The sequence below is a fragment of the Stylophora pistillata genome, chromosome 6 (assembly GCF_964205215.1).
Source record: "Stylophora pistillata chromosome 6, jaStyPist1.2, whole genome shotgun sequence".
Taxonomy (NCBI): Eukaryota; Metazoa; Cnidaria; class Anthozoa; order Scleractinia; family Pocilloporidae; genus Stylophora; species Stylophora pistillata.
The window spans coordinates 3,807,272-3,835,084 of NC_142524.1; the positions used below are offsets into that span (position 1 = coordinate 3,807,272).

At 40.4% G+C, this 27,813-nt stretch overlaps 8 protein-coding genes and 1 pseudogene across 11 annotated transcripts; 6 read left to right on the top strand and 3 right to left on the bottom strand.

Annotated features, from left to right (window-relative positions):
- Positions 1-461: 461 nt before the first annotated feature.
- On the top strand, positions 462-8,596 carry LOC148727792 (uncharacterized). The gene is made up of 3 exons (XM_088763443.1): positions 462-1,169; positions 1,410-1,784; positions 6,840-8,596. The coding sequence occupies exons 1-3, from the start codon at positions 806-808 to the stop codon at positions 8,042-8,044; spliced, it is 1,944 nt and encodes a 647-aa protein (XP_088619569.1). The 5' UTR covers positions 462-805; the 3' UTR covers positions 8,045-8,596.
- Positions 2,046-4,326, top strand: LOC148727793 (uncharacterized; annotated as a pseudogene). The gene is made up of 4 exons (XR_016002566.1): positions 2,046-2,076; positions 2,282-2,484; positions 2,577-2,740; positions 3,025-4,326. The product of XR_016002566.1 is annotated as an uncharacterized LOC148727793 (transcript).
- On the bottom strand, positions 4,231-6,794 carry LOC111332301 (uncharacterized). Its single transcript, XM_022937612.2, has 3 exons — positions 6,551-6,794; positions 6,092-6,235; positions 4,231-6,017 (listed from the first exon to the last, which is right to left on the bottom strand). The coding sequence occupies exons 1-3, from the start codon at positions 6,564-6,566 to the stop codon at positions 4,690-4,692; spliced, it is 1,488 nt and encodes a 495-aa protein (XP_022793347.1). The 5' UTR covers positions 6,567-6,794; the 3' UTR covers positions 4,231-4,689.
- Positions 8,450-11,150, bottom strand: LOC111337809 (uncharacterized). The gene has a single exon (XM_022944174.2). The coding sequence runs from the start codon at positions 11,148-11,150 to the stop codon at positions 10,821-10,823; it is 330 nt and encodes a 109-aa protein (XP_022799909.2). The 3' UTR covers positions 8,450-10,820.
- On the bottom strand, positions 8,450-21,124 carry LOC148727794 (uncharacterized). 2 transcript variants are annotated; one of them, XM_088763440.1, is made up of 3 exons: positions 18,810-21,124; positions 18,428-18,516; positions 8,450-18,263 (listed from the first exon to the last, which is right to left on the bottom strand). In XM_088763440.1, the coding sequence occupies exons 1-3, from the start codon at positions 18,960-18,962 to the stop codon at positions 17,831-17,833; spliced, it is 675 nt and encodes a 224-aa protein (XP_088619566.1). In that variant the 5' UTR covers positions 18,963-21,124; the 3' UTR covers positions 8,450-17,830. The 2 variants fall into 2 exon arrangements, with proteins under 2 accessions (XP_088619566.1, XP_088619565.1); XM_088763439.1 differs by having other exon boundaries at positions 18,428-18,519.
- Positions 11,391-13,169, top strand: LOC111332696 (piggyBac transposable element-derived protein 4). The gene has a single exon (XM_088763154.1). It carries the CDS (start codon positions 11,391-11,393, stop codon positions 13,167-13,169), a length of 1,779 nt encoding a protein of 592 aa, XP_088619280.1.
- On the top strand, positions 13,989-17,544 carry LOC111337806 (uncharacterized). The gene is made up of 9 exons (XM_022944169.2): positions 13,989-15,140; positions 15,275-15,428; positions 15,491-15,654; positions 15,756-15,835; positions 15,935-16,107; positions 16,187-16,485; positions 16,665-16,742; positions 16,880-17,030; positions 17,165-17,544. The coding sequence occupies exons 1-9, from the start codon at positions 13,989-13,991 to the stop codon at positions 17,542-17,544; spliced, it is 2,631 nt and encodes an 876-aa protein (XP_022799904.2).
- Positions 21,125-21,228: 104 nt separating the features above from the next.
- Positions 21,229-24,572, top strand: LOC148727795 (uncharacterized). 2 transcript variants are annotated; one of them, XM_088763423.1, is made up of 2 exons: positions 21,229-23,518; positions 23,596-23,711. In XM_088763423.1, the coding sequence occupies exons 1-2, from the start codon at positions 21,229-21,231 to the stop codon at positions 23,631-23,633; spliced, it is 2,328 nt and encodes a 775-aa protein (XP_088619549.1). In that variant the 3' UTR covers positions 23,634-23,711. The 2 variants fall into 2 exon arrangements, with proteins under 2 accessions (XP_088619549.1, XP_088619548.1); XM_088763422.1 differs by having other exon boundaries at positions 21,229-24,572.
- Positions 24,573-26,156: 1,584 nt separating this feature from the next.
- Positions 26,157-27,410, top strand: LOC111337795 (uncharacterized). Its single transcript, XM_022944158.2, has one exon. The coding sequence runs from the start codon at positions 26,157-26,159 to the stop codon at positions 27,408-27,410; it is 1,254 nt and encodes a 417-aa protein (XP_022799893.2).
- Positions 27,411-27,813: the final 403 nt, after the last annotated feature.

Here is a 27,813-nt window from a genome sequence, read left to right on the forward strand (position 1 = left end):
ATGAAAACGGTCAAGTCGAGGGAGCTTTTAACTGGTTGGCGCAAGAATTTCCAGAATTGTGTAGTTACGAAGAAGAAGCCTCTCCAAGCGCTGAAGAAGTCAAAGCCTTGGCCTCCAAATTCCAAGCGTTAAGCCTTCAAACAACCTCCGTTGAAAAGAAAAGGGTTGAAAAGAAGACCAAAGAAGAAGTGAAAAAAATCTTGGCTGCATCACTAGAAAACACTGATGCTCTTACAGACTACTCCGATGTTGGCACCGTTGTTAGCACTGAACAAGATTGTTTAGAAAAGTTGCGTCTTCTCAACAAGGCCTTGGTGGATGCGAAGAAGAGATTAATATATTTTTCCGCCCTTCAGGGAGAAGTGCTACAAAAACTAAAAGACATTACTAAATGCACTATTAAGGGGGGATTCTACCTGAAATTAGCTCAAAATATTGTTTTTTTGTTTTCTTCAGAAATGCGAGGTTCAACTATTCGACTTTACACTGACGATCGTTTTTACCGAAAAATTTTAAAATATAAATGAGAAATTACGTTAGAAAAGAAGAGGTATCTAAATAGAAATCTCGTTTCCATGGCAACCAAAACAGCATTTTTTGTTTCTTACTTGTTTACCAGCCTGTTTGGAGCTCAAAATATGTCAAACAAGCCCGAAACGCCCCTTAGAATCCTTGTGCTGTCTTACATGAAGGGGAAAATAAGAAATTGAAAGAGTAACACTGGAGACGAGTGAGAGATTTTTGTGTGAAAGTTGTCACAGTGTATTGCGAAATATTGAACTCCTTTTGTCTCTTTTGTGCTGGAATGACTGGAAAGAAGAAAAGAACCGTTTACAGGAAAACTAGGAAAAGAAAGGGGCATGGAGGAGATCGTAAAAAAGCGCAATTACTGAAGAAAAGCGGTTGCAACAGGAAGAGTGAACCAAACGAACCGACCCCAGGAACTTCGCACGATCAGTCTGATCTGTCAGATTTTGGCGAAGAAAGCGATCAGCTTCCTAGTTCTTCAAGGAAGAAGATGAGATTCCAGAGCTCAGAAGATGAGTCTTCTTCAAGTTCTGATGAAAACAAAAAAGTTTTCGAGGTAGCTGAGGTAGAAAAAGGATACAGGCTCGTTGATCTAAAGAGCTTCTCTTCTGTGCTCTCAACTTTACACAAATGCGAAGAAGGTGAGAAAAATATCACACATCATAAATATGCTTTTCAGCCCCTTGAACCTAAAGAAAAACTAGTTAGAATTATTTGCAGAAAAGGAGTTTTATTATTGTTTAATCATTTTTTCTGATCTTTCTTCACTGCAACACTTGTACACATTTATGGAGGTGTGAACTAATGCTCCAACATTGTGGTTCTGTTTGGTTCAGTAACTATAGCTAATAGCATCCTTTTCCGTCATGTTTTTAATATAGGAGACCTTACTATTGAAGAAAATACCGCTAGCCGTTATGGACTGATGTCAGATCTCTCCATTCACTGCAATTCTTGTGATGAAAGTACTCCTTGGCAGACATCACCCAACCTTGCCAAGAAAGGCAAATCATTTGATGTCAACCGGAGAGCTGTCTACCACTCAATAGAAACTGGAAGTGGCTACGAGGGACTCTCTTCTTTCTGTGCGATAATGAACATGCCTTGTTTGTCAAGAGCTGCTTACTACAAGCAAGTTGATGTAATTTTGGAAGCACTGGAAAGTGAAGCAAAAGAAGAACTAAAAGGTGCAGGCCAAAGGCTCCGAAAGCTAATCATGGAGGAAAATGGCATCTCAGACAGCACCACAATAATAGGCCCTTTGCAGCTAGGAGGTCACGTGCCTAGCAACGCCGAATTGGAGAGCAAGCTCTTCTGCGACGACAAATCGAATGAGTGTCTTGAGCATCACGCGTATGTATATCTGAAAGGCGGTTATTTTGAATTCAAGCGGTAAATACCATTCCATCTCTCAAAATCCAGTAAGTTTAGCATATAAATATAGCTTTTAGCACATCTTCAAATCGGAAAGGTTAATATTAACTGGGATCGCGGCAAGAATATCAGCGTCAAGTCGACTACGAGTTACAAACATGGCTTCTCCTCCAGGTATGTAGAATAGATCTTGTCTTCTTCCTGCACTTTGATAGCGACGTTTGGACGATTAATACAAGTAAAAAGAAAGAAAATACAGTAATTCACTACGCCTTAGGGTTTAGAAGCTGTTTACTTTTGAAAAACATAGAATTTTGGCTGCTTATTCCCCTCAAGACTATGGTGTCGGAACCAACAAGCGTTGTTTTCATTGTTGTAGATATCGATATGGACGAGTCAGTTGAACAATCCATTACGGGCAGAAAAAATTCTGCATACCATTGCTGTGTTCCCCTATGTAATGGGGATTCAAGGTACCACGAAGATTTGCGTTTCCATCGCATTCCCGGTCGTACCAAGGATGAAAAGTTGAAGAAGGAATGGCTGGTGAAAATCCGAAGAGACGAAGGTCCTGACTTCAAGGTATTTTATAGAGACATTTCGATTTTCAAAGCATTTGGCAAGGATTTGTTCGGTCAACTTGTGTCTAATGGCTTATAAATTTTCCCATTTAGATAACAACTAGTACGAGAGTATGCTCAAGGCACTTTACCAAGGAAGATTACCTTCCCCCCACCAAGTCTGGTAGCCAGCGACTGAAAAGAGGTGCTGTTCCATCGAATTTTAACTGGAATTCCTCCTTCAAAGCACGAAGATAGATTATTCGACATGTCGACAGGTAATATATTCTTTGGTTATGTTTTAATGCATCGTTGAGTTTATGAGGTTACAATGATAAGTCTAGACTAGAATGCTTCTTTCTTATTTTTAAATACTGTATCAGTTTTGGATAAATATTAACTGCTATTGAAAGCATTTGTGAAACCTTGTAGAAGGGATGTATGGTTAAAAAGTATATATACAGACCTCAGGTTCTTCAATTTCTAGAAGGATGTAATTGTTTTAAAATTTAAAATTATGTAAACTATATGAGTATATTAAATTTTTTGGCTTTCTTTGCAGAGATACTCAAACAGATGATAGTGACACTGATGGAGTGGAAAGTGAAGCAATGCAAAGCAGGGAAAGTGTGGAAACAGAGGTGCAGTCTCTGAAGGCTCAGCTTCTGGCCATGCATGGAGAGCTTGAGGCGAGCAGAAAGGAAGCAGCTGCAGCTAAAGAAGAGCTAAGAAATGTCAAGGCTAAAGCAACATTAAGTAAATTTGGTCTGGAGAGATTTGGTCCAGACAACGAGAGTATAAAATTTTACACTGGCTTTCCCACAAATGAACATATTAAGCTTTTTTTTAATTTTATTAAACCCAGTGCTGAAGTAATGACCTACTGTTATGCCTCTGGAGAGAGAGAAAACAGACCAGCCTCCAGAAATATGCTTCTAATAGATGAAATGTTTATGTTTCTTGTTCGGCTTAAACTTGGATTATTTGAGCAAGATCTTGCTGATAGGTTTGCAATTCATATATCATCAGTCTCTAGAAAATTGGTAACCTGGTCCAATTTTTTGTATTTTTTTCTTGGAAGTCAAATCATTTGGCCCTCGAGGGCAGATGTAGATAGATGCATGCCTGAGGGTTTCAGAGAACTCTATCCTAGCACCAGAGTGATTTTAGACTGCACAGAGATTTTTGTGCAAACACCCACATCCCTGTTGTTACAGTCACAGCTGTACTCATCCTATAAGAGCAACACAACTTTGAAAGGTCTTATTGGAATCACCCCTCATGGAGCAATATGTTTTGTTTCCACTTTATACACTGGAGGGATTAGCGACAGGGAAATCACAAGATGTAGTGGTATTTTAGACCTCTTAGAAGCAGGAGACTCAGTGATGGCAGATAAGGGGTTTGATATAGGTAACATGCTACAGGAGTATAATGTTGAGTTAAACATCCCTCCTTTTCTGGAAAATCAAGGGCAGTTTTCAACTCAAGATGTGCAAAAAACCAAAACTATTGCAAGCCTTAGAATACATGTAGAACGTGCCATCAGAAGGGTTAAGGAGTATCACTTTTTGGATTCCGATGTTCCTCTTTCAACTTTAGGTTCAGTTAACCAGCTCTATTCTATAGCCTGTCTTCTAACAAATTTTCAAGGTCCCTTAATCTTATCAAAGTGACAACATTACAATGTAGTGCACTCATTTGGATTAGAAGATCATTCAGAAGGATTAAATATTTAAACTATTACAAAAAGTGTAAGTAGTCATAATGAGTCTTGGTAAATTTTAATTGTTATTATAAGGTGTCAACTGTTACTGGATATAGTATTTCTGAATCAATTGCTCTTTAAACATAATATTGGACATTTTTGGTGTTTTTCTTTTAAGTTTGGTTAATTGGGGGATTACCACATATATTTAATTCTTGAATTTGAGTATGATGATGCAAGTAAATAACAAAACCTTGGCTAAAAGAGCTAAAAAATACTAACAAGAAAGTTAGGTCACATTTCTGTTTCTGCAAAAAAATGCTCCATGCATTCCATGGGTCAACATCACCTCATCCCTCATCCTGACATTATCTGGTTGGCACCAATTTTAGAAAAGTTTTTAAATCTAATATAGTTGTACACAAATTAGAGCAAATATAGAATGGGTTAAAAGAATATTGAAGCTAAACCTTTTCATAACAAATACAGTCTTGAGAGTAAGCAAAGACTAGAGGCAAATCAGCTTAGATAGTAATTGAAAAAAAAAATGTCCACCTTATCTTTAGCCCCTTGGAAAAAAATGGGATCAAAAAGGATTCTTGTGCAGACAAACATGTCATCATTCATGTAACTGAAAAAATCGCACCAGTCTAGACCAGTGAGGCCCAACTGGCACTGGACTTGGTAATAATAAATGTCACTCTTCTTTAAAGAATACTGGTTAGTATTATCCTTGGTAAGATATCTCACATCATCAAATGAGGTTGCCCCCTCCCTAACAACTTTAACCTCCAGTAAACCAAAGGGGTTCTGGTCACTACCAAGGGCATCCAAATCATAAACTTTCCGGTCAGGGCTGCAGCCTAACCATGGGCATTTAGGATTTATAATTAATCCTGATGGGAATAAATTCACTCTGCCATTTTTTGCTACATTAGCATAGACTGTTGCTGCATGGGGTTCAAGTTCTACACCCCTCTTCATTGCTGGAGTTTGAACAAATCTTGCCGGGTTCAGCTGACTTACAAGGTTTTCAAAATTTGAAACTCGACGGGCAACTGTACCAAACTTGCTTGCTGTTATCCGCTTCTTTCGCAAAAGACGCCAAGTCTCGCTTAAACTTTGAGTAATTGTTTCTTCTTGTACCCTGAGAGAAATCTCACTTGTGACAGAAAGAGAGTCAAATAGGGCTTGCTGGTTTGCCTCCAGGCACACAGACACATTATTTTGAAATCTATCATTTGCACTCTCAAGTGGTAAATCTGGAAATGCAGTGCAGGTAAAATCATTTACTAAATAGTCTGCAGACATTTTTTGTTGATAAGAAATCAAACACCCTTTGGGGACATTTCCAAATTTGCTTGGGACAAATGAAACAGATCTCAGGTCCTGCTCAGAAGGAACAATGGTTACAAACAGAGGCTTTGGCTGTAGACTGTTAAAATGCTCTTTAGTCATTGTTCCATATATTGGTGATGGGGAGTACAGGTTGCTTTTGATGTATTTGTTGAAGGATGCGCCTAGCTGAGGCTTCTTCACAAGTACATTTTGAATTTGCTTTGCTTCAATTTTTTTCCCCCTAGGCACACTCCAGCGCTGCTTCATGCTGGTGCATGTTAGATCATCTGGCAGAGTTCGATGCCCCAGTTGTTTAAGTAAAGCCAGATAATAGAGAAGCCCTATAACATGATGGCAATACCCTCCTGATCCAGCCACACAAGAGCACCTTCCAGACAAAGAATTATTAGCCATGCTTGAAGAAACTTCCAAGGAATGAGGTGGCTCGTTCTTCTTCATCGAACGAAAACATTTCGATGCAATTTTCACCGCGTCGTTGGCCCGTATCACTAAAACATTAAAACATAAATATAAGATTCTGATTGAGAAAAACAAATAAGAAATACTCGATTTTATTACTGACCTTTAATCTCGTGTAGATATCCAGGTTCTGCCATAAACTTGTATGCCTTCGCTGTGCTAGTGCATCCAGACATTTTTTTTGCATATTGGCCGACATCATCGAAGGTCAGCGAGGGAAATATTGAAAGATCTTGGCTCTCTTCAGCTAAAAAAAGCAATAAAACAAGAACATGAGCAACATAAGTCTAACGATTTGGTAAAAATCTTCAAATTCATACGATCATTAAATTGGGCGAGTAATATCTCTGTACTTCTAGTGGTGAATTAAACAACTTTGTTGGTTCTATCATCATAGTTTCAGGGGAAATCCATGGCCAAAATTCTATGTTTATCGGTAGTAAACAGCTCCTAAACTTTTACGTGTAGTGAATTAACGTATTTTCTTTTTCTCTACTTCTATTAATCGTCCACACGTCGCTATCAAAGTGCAGCAAGAAGACAAGATCTGTAGTCTACATACCTGAAGGAGAGGCCATGTCTGTAACTCGTGGTCGACTTGACGCTGATATTTTTGCCGCGATCCCAGCTGAATATTGACTTTTCCGATTCGAAGATGTGCTAAATGCTATAATTATATGCTAAGCGTATTGGATTTTGAGAGATGGAAGGGTATTTCACGCTTGAATTCAAAATAACTGCCTTTCAGATATGCACACGCAGGACGCTCATGAGACTCATTCGATTTGTTTTGCAGAAAAGCTTGCTCTCCAATTCGGCGTTGCTAGGCACGTGACCAACTAGCTGCAAAGGGCCTATTGATGCTGCTGTTAGCTTTGATGGCACTTGGGCCAAAAGAGGTTTCACATCACTAACAGGTGTTGTTTTCGTCATCTCAATTGACACAGGAGAAGTTTTAGACTATCACGTGATGTCTAAATCTTGCCGTAAGTGCTCCCTAAAGAACTCACAATGTGAAGGGAATGTGGAAGAGTTTGAAGAATGGAGGAGGGAGCATGTTGCATCTGGAGATTGTGACATCAACTTCGAAGGCAGTTCACCTGCTATGGAAGCAGAAGGAGCTTCTGTTCTTTGGAATAGATCCATCGAACTTCATAACATGAGGTACAAATGGATGGTGTCAGACGGGGACAGTAAGGCCTTTAACACTGTTCAACATGCCTATGATGACTGTGAAGTTATTAAACTGGATTGTGTAGGCCATGTGCAGAAAAGGATGGGCAAACATTTAATGAATTTGAAGGCATGCAGTAAGGGTAAACTTGCTGATGGAAAACCTATAGGAGGGCGTGGCCGGCTTACAGAAGGAAAGATCAAGCAGCTTCAAAGGTTCTATGGCCTAGCAATCCGGCAAAACACCTTGACCAAGGCAAATCCCTCTGAACGGGAGGTTGACATTGCAGTTTATGCTATGAAAAAAAATATTATTGCCATTCTCCATCACTGTGTAAATTCAACTGACAATGCTAAACAACACCGCTTCTGTCCACCAGGTGATTCATCATGGTGCAAATGGCAACAGGACCAGGCAACAGGAACCAGTACCTACAAAGGAGATGACTGTTTGCCCGAAGTCTTCGTGGAGACTCTAAAACCCACATTTGTGTCATTAAGTGACAGTAAACTTTTAGAAAGATGTGTACGAGGAAAAACCCAGAACCCAAATGAAAGCATCAACGCAATGGTTTGGGTCCGGTGTCCCAAACATAAACACCATGGAGTGAAAGTTGTCCGGTGTGCTGCTGCGTCTGCAGTCTGCCACTTCCACAGAGGTGCAGAAAGCAGAGAAAGATTGATGGAAAGGCTTTCAATTCCTGGAGGTGCATTTACTGAGGATGCATTTCGACTAAGAGATAATTCAAGGCTTCGGAAAGCTGATAAGCAGGCAACGGCCAAGGAGAAGAAGCGCCGGCAGGGATTGCAGCTTATCCGTACTCAAAGAGAAGCGGCTCTTCGTGAAAAAGAAGATGTTTCATATGAAGCTGGGGCATTCTAACTCTTGCTCTTGCCTATCCTAATTATATTTGAACTTATGGCTACTCATTGACTTCATAATTTGAATACAGGAGGTGTTTAATTTTAAAATCTTGTAACTTTAGGCCTTTTTTTCTCAAAACGTATTTTTTAATACTTGAGAAAAGATTACTCAAGAAGTATGAGAGCTATGGACCTGAAATTTTTAGGGATTGCTGATCTAATTGAGTTATTTGGGATGAGTGAAGGAAAATGCCATAGAGGTCTTTCTAAAGAAATGATTAAACAAATAGTGATCATGTGTTAGATGTGTAACTTGACACCAGTGCTGTGATGTCAAATTTAAAAAATTCTTGAAATCCTTCACTCATCCCAACAAGTATTCAATATTGTTTAGAATAACAGCAAAATATTGGTATTTCATTGAAACAGTTTCTAACAATCTTTACTCAAGTACATATAGGTGAGACACTACAAGTTGTTAATTGAAATGACCGGTGTCAGGTTACATTTGCTGCAGGTGTGACATAACACCTTTTTTTGAAAAATATAGTTCATAAGCTTTCCAGTGATATATAGTTTTAGATAGTTGTGACCAAAACTTAAATTCCTACAATTATTTGAAAAAATGCACTTTTTTTAGGTAGAATCCCCCCTTAATCAGTTGGGGAGAAAAACAGATTATTCTCAATCACATATATATTTTCTAATGAATTTACATAAACTGATTAAAGATAATAACAGGCTTCGTTATTCAGAATTGCCTTTATCGTTTTTCAAGAATAATATGCGTGCAATCAAAGAAATTTGCCAAGAAGATATTTGTTTTATGTAATAAAGATTTTTACTTCAACAATGATCTGAATATTTTATGGGGTTAGTTTCTTCCGCTGGAGAGGGGGTTTTGAATATTTTATGGGGTTAGTTTCTTCCGCTGGAGAGGAGGGTTTAAATATTTTATGGGGTTAGTTTCTTCCGCTGGAGAGGAGGGTTTGAATATTTTATGGGGTTAGTTTCTTCCGCTGGAGAGGGGGTTTTGAATATTTTATGGGGTTAGTTTCTTCCGCTGGAGAGGGGGTTTTGAATATTTTATGGGGTTAGTTTCTTCCGCTGGAGAGGGGGTTTTGAATATTTTATGGGGTTAGTTTCTTCCGCTGGAGAGGGGGTTTTGAATATTTTATGGGGTTAGTTTCTTCCGCTGGAGAGGGGGTTTTGATAGAAATTTGCATAAAACCTAGACACCACAAAAAGCCGTCACACAACACACTTAAAGACAAATGGCACGCCGTCAAATTATTGTGCATGCACGATGATTTAACGTGAATACCACAAATAGATGATGGGAAAAGTGCAAAAATATAGTGCATGCACGATAATTTGACGTGAATGCTACAAACATACTTAAAGAATCTCTCGAAAGTGATGAATTATCGTGCATGCACGATAATTTAACGATAGAGCATAAAACAGGCCATGAATTAACGTACATTCATGATAATTTGACGTAAATTCAGGGAAAATGATCCAGAACCCGCCAAAGGGATACTACTATTGTATCCTAAAGATAATGATCCTACCAAGTCTCCTCTGCGTTGCCTTCTTTTACGAATTTTACGTTTGGGCATCTCTGTAACATCTCATGCAACCTTCGTGTTTTAAGAGATGACTCACCAGTCTCATAGAATCGCGACTCGCCGGGTGTACATCAAAACACAAATAACCATACAGTCTTTCCGTGCATTCGTTATATACTTTCATGACTTCTTGCCATTTGGTAGGGTACATTTGCAAGAGTAAATTCCTTAATCCAATTTGATCCCTCAGGTTTTTAAAGGCAATGATGTACTGGGCATTTCTAGAAATGGTTTTGGCATATTTCCCTGCGGGAAACATATCTTGACAGAGGTAACATACGATGACATTTAAATGATGGGAATATCGGGTAAACAAATTCAGAATGTCTTTATCGTTTCCGCCTTCGGCCATCAAATCATCCAAGACTAACATGCCTCCTTTCGTATCGCCAAACCATTCTTTAATCTTTTCGTCGTCAGGCACTCCCTCCTCAAATTCTATGCCATGCTTTTTCATGTCGTCGAAATTCGGCTGCCACGACCCGTAGCAATACCGAATGCGTTTCAGGGGTACGGAAAATACTTCCGGGTTTTCTAGCAGCAGGCGTTTTAGAAAGGTCGTTTTGCCGCAACTGGTAGGACCCACTATTAAAAGATTGGCTGGGCATTTTATAGAATGTTGCCATGTCTCTCACACACACAGAAATGACACTGGTAGTAGTCTTCAAAATTATTTTATTAACCCTCGAATCATGTCCTCTAACATACTTCCCACCATATGATCGTTTTGCACGTAATCGTTGCTGGTAAAATAACTTAAAAAATCATTCATGCTTTGACCTCGAGCTTTACACATCAAATACACCATGGCATAATCACCGCAACTGGCCGTTAGAATCGATTGTAAGACACGATCGTTTTTACGAATGTAGTTCCATCGATTTAATCATACGAGAAACGGGGCCAAATATTGGTTAGTGTGTCACTCTAAACCGTAACTATCTAAAAGTTCACACGAATCCTCATACGTCCACACGGCTATCCAATGCTCTCCTGGTTTATGACCGGGATGTGTATTCACGATGTACGCTTGGGGTGATCCTCGAAGTGGTGTGGTAGGTAATTCGTCGCAGGCAAAGGCACCGACATAATAGCGTTTCAGGATGGGATCGCGTTCTCCCAAGGCGTTTAATTGATCCATAGATAACCTTACAAACTCCATGACTAATTCACATCCATGCTGACACCTCCTTTAAACCCATCGATTTCCAGCATGCTTGCGTATTCGCTGTAAATCACAATGGTTCTATTCGCCCCTTGAGCTGCACATTTCAACTGAATGTTGATAAATCCTGCTTCTTTGGGAAGTAAAATGGGATCGTCGTGTCTGCCGTTAGCCACGTTGGACCAGGCAAACAGGGTACAATTCTTTCCCTCTCCCCAATCGGTAAAACGAACCATGTTTCCCCCTTTTCTGTAAAGGCAACCTGTAGCTTCCAGGAACCTGTGATACCCCGTCATATCTTTGTTTCCATTTCCTGTGTTCAAATCCATCGTTTCATAACCCTTTGTGACCCAATGGCAGATATATCTGCCATGATGCCGAACCTTGCATAAATTTGATCAGCAGACTCTCTACTATTAGTTTCCAAGCCTCTGTCAAATAAAAACAATCGCCATCTTGGATTTTTATAGTTTGTTTTGAATTGGACGCGTTTTCACCGAATTTTTTCAAGTTTTTTAGAGTCCCTTTGGCACGAAAATTTCCCGGGAAAATTGAAGGGCTGTGTAAATATGTCTGTGAATAGTAGAAGCTATACAGTAGAAGAAGTGCTTTTACATTTGGATGGTGACTTCGATATTCCCGACGAAGGAGTTAATTCAGACGTTGAATGGCTCGATGATGAGGATTTTGAGGAGCCTGATCTTATTTTGCCTGCGGACTCAGTCGCTCTACCCGACGAGGAGGAAGAGGAAATAGATCTTCGAACTGTTCAAATTGAAGAAGCCGACGATTTCGATGAGGAGGTGGTAAGAGGGAGACCTAGCAATGTAAGTGTGGAAGAATTTAGTTGGTCTGATGACAGGTCTGAAATAAACATTCCTGGGTTTTCAAAAGCAGTAGGGCCAAATACCATCTTACCAGTAGGCGCTTTGGCTCTTGATTTCTTTCTTCTTTTTGTGAGTAATCGGATCCTTCAAAATATATTGAGGGAAACAAATCGCTATGCCTCCCAGACTTTGCAATCTAAGGGTAAAGATCCTTCCACTTGGAAGCAAGTGTCTATGGAAGAGCTGAAGGCATTTTTTGGACTTCTCATAGGAATGAGTATCCACAGACTACCTTGTTTACGGGACTATTGGTCTTCGGACTGGGTTTTGGGTGTTCCAGCATTCTCAAAGGTCATGCCTCGAAACAGATTTTTGGACATTTGGAACAATATTCATCTGTGTGACAACACAAAAATGCCAAGGCCTGGAGACAGTAACTTCGACAAGCTCTTCAAAGTTAGGGAATTTATTGAGGATTTGAAAACAAATTTTCAAATAAACTATGCCCCTCACCGTGAGCAAGCTGTGGATGAAGCTATGATAAAATATAAAGGTCGCACTTCCCTCAAGCAATACATGCCCATGAAGCCCATCAAACGTGGCATCAAAATGTGGTGTAGGGCAGATAGCACTAATGGATATTTGTGTGACTTTGATATCTACACTGGGAAGACACAACAAGGAGTTCAACATGGACTAGGTTACTCAGTTGTCACTAAGTTATGTGAAACCATAAAAGGTCACTGGTATGCCATTTTTTGTGACAACTTTTTTACCTCGTACAGATTGATTGAAGATTTGTATCAGAATAAAACACTGTGTTGTGGGACTTTGCGGTCAGGGCGTAAGGAATTTCCCCGATGTCTCTTTGACAAGGATCGCATAAAGTCAATGAAGAGAGGTGATGTATTTTGGCAAATGAAAGGTCCAGTACTTGCAATTACCTGGATGGATAAGAAGGCAGTGCATGCAGCAGGCACTTACACACAAGCACCTCAAGAGAACCTTCCAGAGGTCAACCGGAAACAAAGAGATGGAACAATTCAACGAATTACCTGTCCCCAGCTTATCTCGTCCTACAACACATACATGGGTGGTGTAGACAAGAATGATCAGATGAAATCCTACTACACCATTCCTGTATCTGGAAAGAAATGGTGGATTAGAATTTTGTTTGATCTTATTGACAGGAGTATTTTCAATAGTTTTATTTTGGAACAGGAGTCACCCAATCATGGAAAGAGAAACCTGAAATCCTTTCGCATTGACTTAGCAAAGCAACTAATTGGTGACTTTTCCTCTCGAAGGAAACGTGGGAGGCCCTCTGATGAGCCATTGTTGTTGTGCAATGTAGAAAGGCACTTTCCTGAGTACCTTCCAACAAATGAAAGTGGGAAGAGAAAGGAAAGAAGGTGTAAAGTATGTTTTGATTCTGGTGTGAGGAAGATGACAAGTTACTTCTGCCCAGAATGTAATGTCGGTCTTTGTGCTGCACCATGTTTCCGCACCTTTCATCAATAATTTTGGCAAGAATCTAAAGTTTCTGACTCTTAACCACAGTTACATTGTGCTAAGTTGATAAAATTATGTTTATTTTTGTAATTGCCAAAGAAATGGTGACTTGGATGCCAAGTTTTGGTTTTGATGGATTCATGGCCAGAAATCGCGGACGTAGCGCCCGCGTAACGACAGCGGCTTTGCCCCCCTTCTCAAAAAAATATGGCGATCAAGTTTACAAAAAAATGTATGGAGCGAAAATTATAGTTGAAGATAGAAACATTTCTCGCGTACCTGTAACAGTTGCCAAGTCGGAATCCAATAGTAGGAAGTATCTGTAACCCACTGTATAAATATTAAATCCACAACAGACTGTTAACACCGTCCTCTTTTAGTGTGATTTTACCTCTCCTGTCGCTCTCACAACCCTTCTATTTTATGCGGAATATTGTTGAATTCGCCATCTGTCACCTCGCCTGGCCGCGCTCGCATCCAATTGTTCGATGTTGCCAAGTTCATTCCCGAAAGTCACCAGCGTGGCCCGCAAACACAACAATCTTCAGGTAGATGGAACACGTTTAACAGCGTCCATTTTTGGATTGAAAACACAAGAGTATAATACTATGGAAGTAGAGACGTTCATCATGAACTACCGGAAGTGGGCCCATGAAAGCCTGACTTCACGCGCAAAAAGAAGCTCACTTCTTCAGTGCCTTCGACTGTATTCGCCATCGTTTATCCGCCATGTTTGGTATCAAAATAAAGCTTGGAAACCAGGCTTTCAATCTCCGTTGAGAACTGGGGAAAGTTGTTTAACAGTAATGTTGGTCAGCGCTCTAACGAATGGGCATTTTTACTTCCGGTGCCAAGTGGCGGGAGCTTCGGATCCATCGAGATGAGGATTTCATTAAAATGTCTGACCTTCTCACTGGTTTTGGTCTTAGCAAATGGAAGGAAAACATTTTGGTGTCTACAGAGCATTGCCTTAATTACGTGAAACAAGATTGTGTTGCAGGAGATGAAATAATTTTTACGGTAAACATTCAAAACGAGCAACTGAGGAGCTGGTATGATCTCAGAGAGGGGCAGGGCTTATTGGCACAATTTTCTTATGTGGAAATTTTGAACGCCTCAATTGCCGAACAAAGTATTAAAATTAAAGACGACTGCACAAGAATTGATGGTTTAATTCGAAGAAGCTGCAGTAATATCAAAAGCAAATGCCGGAAGCTCGAGGGTCGTGCCAGAGTTCAGTACCTGAATGAATTTAGAAGAATTGCCATTCGTCGGGATGAGATTGTTAAAGTGGCGGACATGGAGAAAGAAATCAATAAAATGAGAGAAACTGCAAAAGGATTATTAGAAGATAACGAGAAGCTGCAAAAGCGTTGCGAAGAACTATACACAGAACTTCAAAGCGCATTCCAGTTCAAAACAGACTTTGAAAACAAACTGGTCGAAATGGAAAATTCCTACGAGGGTATTTTAAGTAAAAACAAGGAACTCAGAGACTACATTGACAGAATGTCAATTTCAGATACAGTAGAAAACGGCGGTAAGGTCATTTCTGAAGTTGGAGGGAGACAGCAAAGAAGAAAACTGAGGGAACTTAAAACACATGTGGAAAGGACTTTGTGGTTTGCAGAGACCTATGGCCTTACTTTGGATGTGGCCAGTTTTACTGACCAGAAGGGAGTCAGTCACACTGTCAATTTTCTCGATGGCAAAGACAAAAAAAAATTCAAGGATCTTCCTCAAGAGGAACAGGACAAAATAAAGCAAATTCTTTTCATCCAAGATAAGTTTTCAATCGGTGAAGCAGCTTATCATGAGCTGACCATGACACCAGCAGGGGAGGGGTTACCCAGGTCATACCTGATAAAGCAGTGCAAAGACTCACTAAATGAACTTTGTCACATTGAGAGAACCCCAGGGAAAGAAGAAGGAGCACAACTTAATTTCCGGAATGAGCTATGCAGTACAATCCGTAATCATGTAAGTACACAAAGTTCATGACAATGTACCGATAAATAACTATTATATATAAAAATAAATAAAAAACATAATATTACAATACTATTTTAAGAAGTATCTTCAATAATATCAACCAATAAAATTTTTAAACCTAGATGAGAGACCATGCAACAACAGGCGAAAAGGACCAGCCTCCAAAGTACAAAGTAAAACTGAGCGGCGATGGTGCCAAAATGACACGGCTTACAGGCTTTGTCATTTTGTCATTCTCACTTCTGAATGACGAAGATGCAGTAATGTCTTCAAGAGGTAAGATTCAAAATGCACATGGAAAAATTGGGCATAATTTGCTTACTTTCCCTTTATCTCAGGAAATCATACTGTTGCTGTAATAAAGGGAAAAGAATCCTATGAACTTTTGCAAACATCATGTGCCAGGCTCTTTGCTGATGTGAACAGGATTGTGAAAGAGGGAGTAGTAGAAGTGGATGGAAAAGATGTGCCAGTTGAAATGTACCTTGGAGGTGACTATAAGGTACCTGAAATGAATGTTCCTTTTATTATTATTATTTTAGTGGGGGCAGGGGAAAAACCTGTTTATTGTTGACTCCTAATCAATGTATTTTATTTGTCTAGTTTCTTTTACTTATAATGGGAATGAAGGGAGCAACTTCAGGTTATGCTTGTGTCTGGTGCACAATTCACAAGACCTTAAGGTAAGAAGTGCATATCAAGGTAATATATTCTTTCAACAATAATTTAAAATAACTCAGACAACATAACTCAGTCTTCCATACATGTATCTCACATTTTAGGTCTGACATGACCAAGCCCATGAACTACTACTGGAAGGAATCAAAAAGAACATTAGATGACATGAAGAGATGTGCTCTAAAGCAACAGTATTCCTGTGAGCACCCACCTTTGCTAGAAATCCCTTTAGAGAATGTGGTGCTTGATGAGCTGCATTTGATGCTGAGGGTTACTGGTAAGATATTACTAACTATACTGAATACTGACTCATTCAACTAAGCAGCAAGAAATGGCTTGCTTTTGTTATTAAACAGACAAGCTAACAAAGAATCTTGTGACAGAGGCAATTAGCAGGGACAAAAAAGATAACCTACATAAAGCCCCTCGTAACCGAACAGCAACTCACCTTAACAGCCTTGTAAAAGCCATTTGTAGCTGTGGTGTCTCCTTTAGCGTGTGGGAAAAAAAGAATGCCGATGGAAGTGGAAGTGGCACACACGATTTCACTAGCCTGATGGGCACAGATAAAAAGTTGTTACTGGAAAAGCTCCCAGCCAAGCTGGATGGTATCATTGGCCCAACTACAAGTAGCACAGTGATTAAAATTTGGAAGGTACTTCTTATTTACATCAGGTGTAATGTTTAAGAATGTAAATATTTTTAATAAAGAAAGATAATAAATTAAACATTACAATAAAATTAAAAATTTGATCAGTTGGCCAACCAAGAGTTAAACTATATACCAGTAATTATCACCTTTAAATGATAATGCAAAACATTTTATTTACCTAGGACTTCAATGACATCTACACAAGAGATCTTCTGAAAAAGGACCCCACAGATGAAGACATTGAGAACTATTTTGCCAAGGTACATTTATATATTATTATGATGTCACTTACAAATCAATACACCTTTTATGGCATAAGGCATCAGCTGCCCATAATAATATTGACTCATGGTTGTACAATAACTATAGTAATATCATTTTCTGTTTAATTTTATAGGTCACTGCTTGGGTAACTCTTTTTAAATCCCTCGGTGGGAAGTTGGAGGGGTATGGCTGTTCTGAAGTAACACCCTATATCCACTGTATGGTTTACCATGTTCCACACTTCATGAAAAAACACAAAGGAATGAAAAAATTCTCTGGACAAGGTATACAATTGAACTGGTTAAAAAACATGACCTTTAACTCATTGTCAAGCAAATAGCATTATATCAGGTGATTCTAGTCTAGACACTAATCTTTTTTTATTTGCAAAACAATAATAATTAACAATACATTCTAGGGGTTGAGAAGCTAAATGATGACTGTCGAAGGATCCATTTGCAGAAGTCAAATAAGTGGGATGCTGCCAAAGATGTCCTCATAGTTGGGAAGCGGCTTGAGATGCTAAGGGACTTTAAAAGAAGCCCACGCCTGTACAAAAAGGCAGCCAAAGATTACTGGTCAGGAGGCATAACTGAGAATCGTGCAAAGCGTCCCCGTTTGAGCCATGATGAAAAAAGTCAACAAAACAGTGTGGAAGAAATTGATAGCCTGAGCCCTGAAATGATTAAATCTAAACTTAAGGACTTAGGAATAACGACACGGGCAAGAAATATAAAGAGATTACAGGGAATATATAGAGCAGCTTTGCAATCTGCATCAGTTGAAAAAGATCATTAAATTCAGTAGTGTTATAAAAAACAAAACAAAAATGATGCATGGAATAAGGCCCTAAGATATGTTTCACAAACAAATGTATTGTAATCCTTTCAATGTGCTTTGTATATACTGGGAAATCAAGAGGAAAATTCTATGTTAGATCAGGAGTCACTTGGGGCCTTATTCTATTCACTCCTTAAAACATTACATTTTACCTTTCCATAAGGTTATTAAGGGTAAATATTCAAATATTAAATTTTCAAGCCCCAATATTTTAAGGGGAGAACCAAAACAGTTCACTGCAGTTTTAAAAATTTAAGTTGTTAATGTCACAAGCATATTTCACCATTGACACACAAAGTTTTTCCATTGGGAACTGGGAAGCCTTGGCAAGCTTGCCTGCTTTTCTGACGTAGTGAACAGGGGACCAATTTAAAAGAGGTTTTATCTTTATTGGAAAGTCCACTGCCTTTCCTTCCCCATGCACATCCAGGTAGTACCACCAGTGCTCGGGTAATGTGGTAAACCTGGAGAAGTCATGCTTGGAATACAAAACATGACCTCGGTGTTCACAAGCAACTCCCTTCTTGTGTGAAAGGTATCTCCACACATCTAGCTCCATGTTCACATAAAATGGAGCCACGGAGGAACTTTTCAAAGCAGAAAGGACTGCTGTTGAAAAGTGGAAACCAGCATCTTGCAGCCTCTCCTCGCTTGGTTTGGGTGGTTTTTCATAGCCTCTATGTAATTAACAAAGAAATTGACAAAATAATGAATACAATGGCCTATCTAGCCTTAACCTTCTTCTAAAGCTTCATTCAAAAGCTGTTACCTTTATCAAATGCCTTCTGACATAATAAAAGGAATTCAAATAAACAACATAGCTTGTAACATGTCATCTCACCTAATTAAAGCCTCAGGTAGGTTTTCTGATGGCTCCCACGTAGAGTCTTGCAGCGGCCAACCTCTCCATTTTATTAAGTATTCGTAGTCCTGCTATGCATGAAACATTATTTTAAAAGTAATTTCCCGGGGCCCCCAAATTACACATTTTTTGTATATCAGATAATGTTAAACGATGATAAGAATTCACGCAATCGAAAACGAAAGATTTCTTCCGTTTGGCAGATATGAAACAGGAAAAAACAATAAATCAACATTTATTTATACGACATACATATTCTAACAGTGAAATGAACAACTGACTGTCATTGACATCCACAACTGGGATGATCGTCACACTTTAAAAGTCAACCACCTGCAAGCACAAAGCCAGAAAATCTTACATATTTTGTCTTTCGCCTCTCGATGATTCTTTCCACCTCGTACAGTTTCCCTCTTTTAATTTTTTTTCTGGCTGTGTCGTACAAAACGACTGACGAAAGAGAATGAAGCTGGGAATAATCCACTTCGGGGATAGCACGCTTTTTGGCCGCCATATTGGTTTCTCAGCTATCATAAAGAAAGCCGCATGCCGCTGCGCGGGCTCAAATGTCCGCGATTTCTGGCCATGGCGTTACTTGTCACATGTCATGACTAGACTTGAAATTTGAACCTTGTAAATAATTGCTTCCATCAAGTTAACTTTTTAAAATATTAAACATAAACACAGGTTTGATTTTGATTATAGCAAGCATTTTTCCCATAAAAAATGGAGGTTCCATAACAATTCAAAAACACTCATTATTATCTTGTGTGACAGTACCTTAGCAAGTGATGTCATCTGACAGGTGTCAGTCAAAGTCTAATATTTTTCCAATCACTTCATAACAAAGAATGGTGATTGGTATACTTGTGTGAGAAATTTCATTATCTTATGTCTTAAGAGGAATATTTTAGCCATTTTAAAAGAATTGTTGGTAGAAAATCCTCTGTGCAGTGAAAATAAATTTGGGCCACAAAGGGTTTCATAAGGGTATTCCTCACCATTCCAAATCTGTTTCACCCATTCCACTCCGAATTTTCCAAAGGCAAAAGGGTCTTTATCGGCTTGCCCGTTAAAAGCTGTGGTAGCCAGAATACCCAGCACGATTCTCTGGGGAATTTTCCCGTTAAAGGGATTGATGATTTCTTTGTAGGTAGCTGCATTATCTAGGGGAAACTGTCGCATTTCTGTGCGAACGACAGGGTATTTGGCTGGAGTTTTGGTAAGAATACTCATGGCATTATCGTAGACCGAGGGGTTGAGAGAGACTAGACAGATGTAAAAGGTAAGTTTGATATCGTCTACATGCTGTCTCACTACTTCGGCACCAGGGGTAGCCTCTGCATTAAAGTACAACGCCGTTGGATTGAGATAAAATTTCAATTCTACCTCGGTCCTGGGTGCTAACCATTTCCCTTGATGGAAAATATCCACAAAGGGTTTCATTCTCAATACTCGGCGTTTTCCTCCCACATAACAATCTCGGGCTTCTGCTTTCTGGGCCAAGATACTGGCTTGCTGATTCGCGGATAAGCCTCCAAACGCGTCGTCATCCGACTTGACACCTAAAGCCGTGAGTAATAGAGCGTATTGCGCTGTTGTTTATTTTGTTTACCGCACGCGGGATGGGATGCACGCGAGATTGTTAGCCTCAAGGTCAAGGGTTGCGCCACTGAAAGCGCTGACCATTCCCCGACTAGAGCTTATGTCCACAAGAATCTTAGCCCAAGATCAGTAGCACAATACACGTGAACAATCAGAGTGACACAAACGTTTTCCCAAATATCTTCTTTATTATGAGTGGTACGTTTGTAAGATTTCACACCAATAAAGGTAACATGTTTGTCAATAAATACGCAAAGTTTCGTGAAAATTCACTGCACTCTTATTTTTTATGAAATTTTTGTTCTACAAAATTGATTAAAAATATGGCCGTCACGCGTAACATTTACACAGATGGAACGTTGTTTGATTATGAATATCTATATCAAAACACGCATTTCTGTTTTGAAAAAAATCTTATAATTACAAAGACCAAACGTACTTTCAACCTAATAACTAAAATTTTCTAAAACTAGGATCTGTATGGTTAAAATTCTAAAAAAGTACCTCATAGTTATGGCGTCACGATACTGCTCTCAGCTTCTGCAGTTGAAATTTCGGTTCCCAGACAAGTTACAAAATGAGGCGATCAATAAAAATAGTAACCCTGACGGCATTCTCACTTTCTAAGGACTCTTTCCTGAAAATATGAACAATCTAGGGCCATTCGCTCCAACGCAGTAAGAAAAAGACTGAATCCCAAGCCGTTTGAAACGCTCTATGATTTGATGCGCCATTCAAAACAACACACAAAGTCAACGTCTTCCCAAATGCGCGGAATGCATCCGAAACCTTCCGATTGCCGCCACATTTGATTCTCATCTCAAAACGAATGTTCACGAGCATTTCCACGTTAAAATATAAAGTAGGTAGCTCACAAGAAGAGTTTTTTGAAATCCCAAGCCTTATGAAACGCTTCTTCATGAATTTCATATTACATGTAGGATTTTCTCGCGCGAAAGGACCGAAAGGCAGCGAAAAAGCGTGAAAACTTCGCCATGACTTTGAACGATTCCTTCGTGAAAACAACAACATGGGGCCTTGGTAACCTCCCGAGGTTCCAGAAACTTTTTGTTATGTAATAACTCCGAAAATAGCCGTGACACGTGCAGAAGAACAAGTGTTTTTCAAAGCATGTCCCTCGGGTCGCCAGGTGAGTTTACGCGAGACGATTTTCAATGGAGCGTGAGAATAAAGCAGAACTAATGAGAAGGTGGAGAGAAGAAAAAAAGGAGAAGAAAAAAGCTATCAAAAAAGCCCACTACGAAAAAAACAGAAAGGAGCTAATACAGAAAGCTGTGGGAAGAAAGCAACAAAAAGCCACGGCCTCGAAAACACGTGCTCAATCGCGGAAAATTACAAAAGACGGGAATGGAAAAAGCACAGCTAGAGTTCGCAAATTTCGACAAAACAAAGCAGAGGAAGTAGAAAAAAAGAGAGCCCAAAGCAGAGAAAGGTCAAAGAAATACCGGGATAAGAAAAAGGCTGCTGAAATGGTAGTTGAAACAGACGAAACATATCCTGTTGAAACTCCGGACATGGCCGTGTTCAAAAGTCGGATGGCAAAAAAGCGAGCAGTGGACAAAACAAGAAAAGTGCTTCCGGCAACACCAAATAAAAAATTAGAAGTTGTAGAAAAGCTTGTCCAAAGTCCACAAACAAGAAAGGCACTGGAGAAAAAAGGTCTGATAAAATCACCAGAAGAAGAAAAAGAAATGGAAGCTTTGAGAGCCATCACGACTGACTTAACTAGTGGAATTAAGCATTTGAAGCGCAACAATAAAAATGAAAGCCGCTCTGCATTTGGGGCAATCAAATCACTCGCGTTTGGAGAAACAGTGAAAGAAAAGAGGCTAACTTCAACTGTTTCAAAGCTTGTTTCTCTAGATAGACGTTCAGTTAGTCGTGGAATAAAGCGCAGGTGTGAGGTCCTTAAGGGAGATGAACCGAGTTGGCTACTTACGAAGAGGAAACCCAGAGTGGATGCACTTTCTGAGGAAGTGAAAAACTCTGTCTGCCTGTATTGGACTTTTGAGGCTAGTAGACCAACAGGAGACAAGAAGGATATCATCAGGAAACGAATTGGCCCAAAACTATACATTGAGCACCCCAAACATGTGCTGGAGCAGACTCAAAGTGAAGTCTACTTTAATTTTCGTGCAGCCAACCCCGATGTTAAAATCTCTCAAAGAAAATTTGAGGGCCTAAAGCCATATTTTGTTAAAGGGGCAAAGGAGCGTGACAGAAGGTCTTGTTTATGTCGCAAACATGAGGAAGCACGGATTGTATTCAATGAATGTCTCAAGTTTCGAAAAAGTGCACTGAATGAAAATCCTACCCTTGATATACCATTGGTCTCTTTAAATGAAGCTGTGGAAATGTCACTATGTCCTAAACCTGAGGGTAGCGACTTCCACAGGCTTTGCTGCATCAATCGATCGTGTGAAGAATGTGGCACACACCTCTTTAAGCTTCTTCCAGAGGAGCAGTCTGAGGAAGGCACAACCAAGTGGAAGCGCTTTGATTATGTCCTCACTGGGAAGGTGACAGCTTCTGGAGAGCCACAAAAGAAAATTGCGCTGGTGCAGAAGGAAACATGTCCCAAGGAACTTTTCCAGTATTTCATTAAGCTGCTGGAGGACTACCCCTACCACCAGTTCATGGCTATTTGGCAGAGAAAGCAGCTTGATGAACTACTAGAAACCTTGCCTCTTGGACATGTCGTCTGCATCCACGACTACTCAGAGAGCTACTCTTGCAGAGGGCAGAATGAAATCCAATCGCAGTATTTCGACGTGAACAAGGCAAGTCTTCACATCACTGTCCTGTTTCGACATGCATCTGCATGTGATGAAAAAGAAAGCACTGCTGAAGAACCCATCATCATCAAGGAACACATCTTTGTGATCAGTGATGATCCAGGACAGGACTTTGATTCTGTGCACCACGCCCAGTTGCTAGTGGCAAAGTATCTCACTGATGACCTGCAGCTGAACATCACCAAACTGCACGAGTTTACTGATGGCTGTGCAGCACAGTACAAGTCGAGGCACTGCATTGGGGATTTGTCTTGTTCACTTGCCGACTTTGGGTTCACAATTCAAAGAAATTTCTTTGAAACATCCCATGCGAAAGGCGAGCAAGATGCTGCTGGTTCCCATGTAAAACAACAGGCCAGTCTTGCAGTAGTACGTGGAACAGCAAGCATAACCAATGCCAAAGATCTGTGTGACCATCTAACAAGTCATTTCTCCAAACCTGCGCAGTCATCATTTCCATCTCGATCCAAATCAGTCAGCCTAAACAGAAGAATTTTTTTTTATGTTCCATCTCAGGGTCCTGATGCAATTTTACGTAATCGAGAAGGACGCAAGTTTGAAACTGTTAAGGGCATCCGAAAATTGCACTCCATAGTTACCACCCCAGAGCAATGCAAGGTCCTAGTGAGGAAACGATCCTGTTACTGTGGTGAGTGTCTCTTTGACAACTTCGATGACTGCCAGAACAAGGAACTGGTTGATGACTTACAGGAGATTATCTTACAGAGGGAGGCATCTGCGGCTACCACACGAGCCCAAAGTGAAACTCCAGTGGCTGAGCCTGTTCACCTCCATGTTGCTGATCTAGTTGGCAAAGACAGCATCATTGCCATTGCAGCGGACGAAGATGATTCTTATGATTATTACCTGCTGAAAGTTACCAGTGAAGGCCCTGTTATACTGAGAGAAGATGTCACTGATGATTATGGGTGTGCATTTCCTGCTGGGAGTTCCGTTCTTAAAGGACATTTCTTTATAAGGGACAATCTGATTGACATGACGTACAAGCTTGATCAAAAGAAGGTCGCTGTCGTGTTTCCTGGCACTGTTCGTTACGTTTGTTCAGAGCTGATAGAGAGGGGCAGAGGTCGAAAAAAAGTTTTTCAAGTTGCCTGGGATGTCCATGAAGACATCATTGCTTCACTGTAACATTAATTAACAGTTGTTTGATGGACACTAACTGATTATCAGTTTTGTTTTGATGAGGATATTTCAAAATGTACAATATGTCATCCAAAAGTGTGTAAAATGTGCTAGTTCTAGGATGCGCACTGCATTCTGGGTAAAAACTAAAATTGCTGACTTGGCAAAAACAAATTGATTATATGATCGTTTGCTAGTAATGATGATTTGCTGTGATAATTATAAAGAGTTAAGATGAATTTGGACAAACTACTAGATATTTTACCCAATTTTACAGGTCGCAATGCATTATGGGTAAAAAACTAAACATGCTGACTTGGCCAAAAAACTTTCAATTATATGATCGTTTGCTAGTAATAACGATTTGCTGAGATAATTATGGAGTGTTAATATGAATTTGGGCAGATTACTAGATATTTACAAAATTAAGAGGCCGCAAGGCATTATGGGTATAACTAAAAATGCGGACTAGAGAGCTAAAACCAAGTAAACCATAATTATTTATTTTTTTACTGTTTATTATTTTATTTTTTACTGTGCAAATTAAAGTGTTAACATGACTTTGGAGAAACTTGTAGAAATTTTGCATTTTTGATGCATGTTACACAATTGTACATGCTTATTGTGCTACTGATCCCAACTGATGAGCAAAGTAAAGAAAGCCTTAGAAGCACAAGTGACGCTCAGCAGTACCAGATACTGTTTGGACAGCAAAACGGCGATTTGCTGGATTCAAAACAGGGGGGAGTGGAAACAGTTTGCTAGACACAGGGTGAACGAGATTCTGAAACTCACAAGCAAAGAGGAATGGAGACATTGCCCAGGAGAGGACAACCCGGCTGACATTGGTTCAAGAAGAGCAATGGACTCGAAACTGAAAGATTCCGAAATTTGGTGGAAAGGGCCGCCCTGGTTATGCGAAGAAGAGAGCAAGTGGCCAGCAAACCAAATTATCACTCGCACACAAGAGAGCCAGGAGGAAGCTAAAAAAGAGGCAAGTGTAATGATTGTAGGAGCAGGAGACTCACCCACCATTGCAAAGGTGGTGGCCATCGATCGTCAAGGTAGGATGAGAAAATTACTTGGAGTAATGGCATGGGTATTACGCTTCGTTCAAAATTTGAAGCCTGGTGGCGCAAAAAGAAAAGGTGAGTTAATGAGAGATGAGTTGATTATCGCTGAAAAAGAATGGGTGAAGGCGGCGTAATTAGATCTGAAGTGCCAAAAAACCTATGCGAATTTAAAAGGCGTCTTGGGTCTTAAGGAGACCAATGGGGTTCTAAGATGTGGGGGAAGATTAGCGAATTCCGATTTGGCGGTGGAAGCACAGGAGCCAATTATTTTGCCTAGAGATCACGGTTTCACGACCAAGACAATAGAAGAATGTCACGAGAGAGTGCTTCACAGCGGCGTAAGAGAGACTCTGGCGGAGTTGAGGTCAAGGTTTTGGGTTCTGAAAGGTCAGCAATGAGTGAAGAAAAATCTGAGTACCATTAGTCGAAGAACTGTATAAATATAGCAGAGAGGATCCTAAATGTACTTTTGATGGAATGTCCCTCGTTGGCATGGAGGTGTTTGGCGGTCGCATTGCATTCTTCGATTCGTTTCGATTCATACCCACGTCGTTGCCACGTATGCCAGCCATGTTCAGATTAGACAAGGCGGTAGACACGGTAACTGGACAGCCTTTGGTGAAGAAGGGGTGGTTCCTGTACAGATTAAATAATTGGCAACAATGGTCTGACATAATGCCCCGCCCACCGTCAAAAGATGACTTTGAAACTCGCTTCATGAACGCCAAGACCAAAGAGAAATTTGACGCATGGTATTACGACACTTTTGTGAAGCCCGAGGAGGACGATCCTCACTATTATCTTAATGCAGATAACTGGTACGATGTCTTTCGTGAAAACAAAGAGTACTGCCGCAACGACGTGTACATGTTGCACAGGTGGTTCATGGAGTTTGCTAACTCAATGCACGAGATGAATGGCATGTGGCCTGGCGTAGGCAACCTCACCATTGCCAGTTATTGCAACAAAGTGTGGCATCTTTAACACTTAAAACCTAACACCATTGGTCTCGTACCACCCTTGGGATACCTCCAAAAAGACGTGGCTTCAAAAGTAGCACGCTCATGGCTCATGTACGTCGAGGCGTGCATGGAACCAGATGCAGCTGCCAAATTTACGTACGTGGGCAAAAACGAGGGCGAGTTTCGCATACCCATACCCAACACGCGCTACAAAGCCGACGGTTACTTACCATCGACACACACCATATACGAATTTTACGGCTGCATGTGGCATGGCTGTCCCACCTGTTTTAGTCCCAAGGCTAAATGTTTGCGCGTGGGTCAGACGTTTGGAACTTTGTATTCTCGCACCCTACAGAGAGAAGGTGTTCTCAAGGATAACGGGTACAAGCTTGTATGCAAGTGGGAATGCGAGTGGCGGCAAGAGTTACAGTTCGACACTCGTGTGCGTCAAATGTACGACTTTTTGGTCGGGGGCGAGGTCAATGCTCTCATTAGAGATCCCCTAAATCCTAGAGAGGGCCTGTACGGAGGACGCGTCGATTGTAATCAAATGTTGTGGCGTACCCTACCCTGTACTCCCATGGAAGCCACTTCGACACACATGGTGAAGGATGCAGATGTGCGCGTACGCTCCAAGCATCTCAGGTATTACGACTTCACGTCGTTGTCCCAACTGTCAATAAGTACTGCTTGTATCCAGAAGGTCACCCCATCATATTCCGCAACCGTAAGTGGACGCCTCCAGACTTTACCTTTGAAAAGTTTTTTGGACTGGCACACGTGTGCATACTACCCCCGCCGCACCTCTTTCACCCAGTGTTACCCTTTCGATTCGAATGCGTCGACAAATACTATAAAACGTTATTCGTGTTGTGTAGGACATGGGCGGTGGAAAGCAACTTTGACCTTAATAGTTGCAAGCACGACAAGGAGGAGAGAGCGCTTACGGGGGGTGTGGTTCACCAAAGAGATCAAGTTAGCCATCAAGAAAGGATATAAGGTATTAACCATTTACGAAGTGTGGCACTACAGCCAAAAGTCGTCGCATCTCTTTGAAGATTACACAAATCAGTTTCAAAAGGGTAAACAAGAGGCAGCAGGGTGGCCATCGGATTGTCGTACCCCAGCCCAGAAGGAAGCCTACGTGAAGGAATACGAAAAATCGGAAGGCGTGTTGCTCGATCCCACTCGAGTCGAGACTGAAAAGAATGCCATGCTCTACGCATTGAACAAGTTGTGCATGAATTCTTTCTGGGGTAAATGGGCGGAGTCGCAAGAACAAACCAATCACGCCATCTTACACGATCTGCAGTCGTTCTACAAGCATCTCAGCGATCCCAACATTAAGGATTTTAGGTAGGGAGGAATGTTGTAGAGTATTTTAAAGGATTGCTATTTTGAGTATTTTTTAGGTTTACCTTTTTTATTGTCTCACTTTTTGTGTCGACGTGTTGTTTTCGTAGTTCTTTTGCCTTGACCCAAGGCCTTTCATTCATATTTTGGTGCTATATTATGCTAGGCGTCATGGAATCATTCTTCAAAACTGCAACTCTCCGCCAGAGCATGTGCCTCAAGGCAATAGCGGATCTTAAGATCAGTAGCACGCTTGTCACGCGCAAATGGAAAAATCACGGATTTGCTCGAATCTTTTAAGAATTTCTCGGCGCACAATGATCGGACCTGCTTGAGACTTTCCAAAATAGTTACACATATGTTAAAGATGATTTTGGACTAAACAGAGGTAGAATAAAGGTTTTTTGAAA

What these genes read in the sequence shown, in the direction of transcription:
- LOC148727794 (XM_088763439.1), bottom strand. Translation starts at nt 18,962, where the DNA reads ATGGCGGCCAAAAAGCGTGCTATCCCCGAAGTGGATTATTCCCAGCTT. An exon ending in AGAGGCGAAAGACAAAATAT is followed by an intron (nt 18,520 to 18,809) that starts GTAAGATTTTCT and finishes TTTCATGCATAG; the next exon opens with CAGGACTACGAATACTTAAT. An exon ending in CTACCTGAGGCTTTAATTAG is followed by an intron (nt 18,264 to 18,427) that starts GTGAGATGACAT and finishes TTAATTACATAG; the next exon opens with AGGCTATGAAAAACCACCCA.
- LOC111332696 (XM_088763154.1), top strand. Translation starts at nt 11,391, where the DNA reads ATGTCTGTGAATAGTAGAAGCTATACAGTAGAAGAAGTGCTTTTACAT.
- LOC111337795 (XM_022944158.2), top strand. Translation starts at nt 26,157, where the DNA reads ATGTACGTCGAGGCGTGCATGGAACCAGATGCAGCTGCCAAATTTACG.
- LOC111337809 (XM_022944174.2), bottom strand. Translation starts at nt 11,150, where the DNA reads ATGGATTTGAACACAGGAAATGGAAACAAAGATATGACGGGGTATCAC.
- LOC111337806 (XM_022944169.2), top strand. Translation starts at nt 13,989, where the DNA reads ATGGGCATTTTTACTTCCGGTGCCAAGTGGCGGGAGCTTCGGATCCAT. An exon ending in GCAGTACAATCCGTAATCAT is followed by an intron (nt 15,141 to 15,274) that starts GTAAGTACACAA and finishes TTTTAAACCTAG; the next exon opens with ATGAGAGACCATGCAACAAC. An exon ending in ACCTTGGAGGTGACTATAAG is followed by an intron (nt 15,655 to 15,755) that starts GTACCTGAAATG and finishes TTATTTGTCTAG; the next exon opens with TTTCTTTTACTTATAATGGG.
- LOC148727795 (XM_088763422.1), top strand. Translation starts at nt 21,229, where the DNA reads ATGGAGCGTGAGAATAAAGCAGAACTAATGAGAAGGTGGAGAGAAGAA.
- LOC111332301 (XM_022937612.2), bottom strand. An exon ending in ATATCTACACGAGATTAAAG is followed by an intron (nt 6,018 to 6,091) that starts GTCAGTAATAAA and finishes TTAATGTTTTAG; the next exon opens with TGATACGGGCCAACGACGCG.
- LOC148727792 (XM_088763443.1), top strand. Translation starts at nt 806, where the DNA reads ATGACTGGAAAGAAGAAAAGAACCGTTTACAGGAAAACTAGGAAAAGA. An exon ending in TTTACACAAATGCGAAGAAG is followed by an intron (nt 1,170 to 1,409) that starts GTGAGAAAAATA and finishes TTTTTAATATAG; the next exon opens with GAGACCTTACTATTGAAGAA. An exon ending in AGACAGCACCACAATAATAG is followed by an intron (nt 1,785 to 6,839) that starts GCCCTTTGCAGC and finishes CTAGCTGCAAAG; the next exon opens with GGCCTATTGATGCTGCTGTT.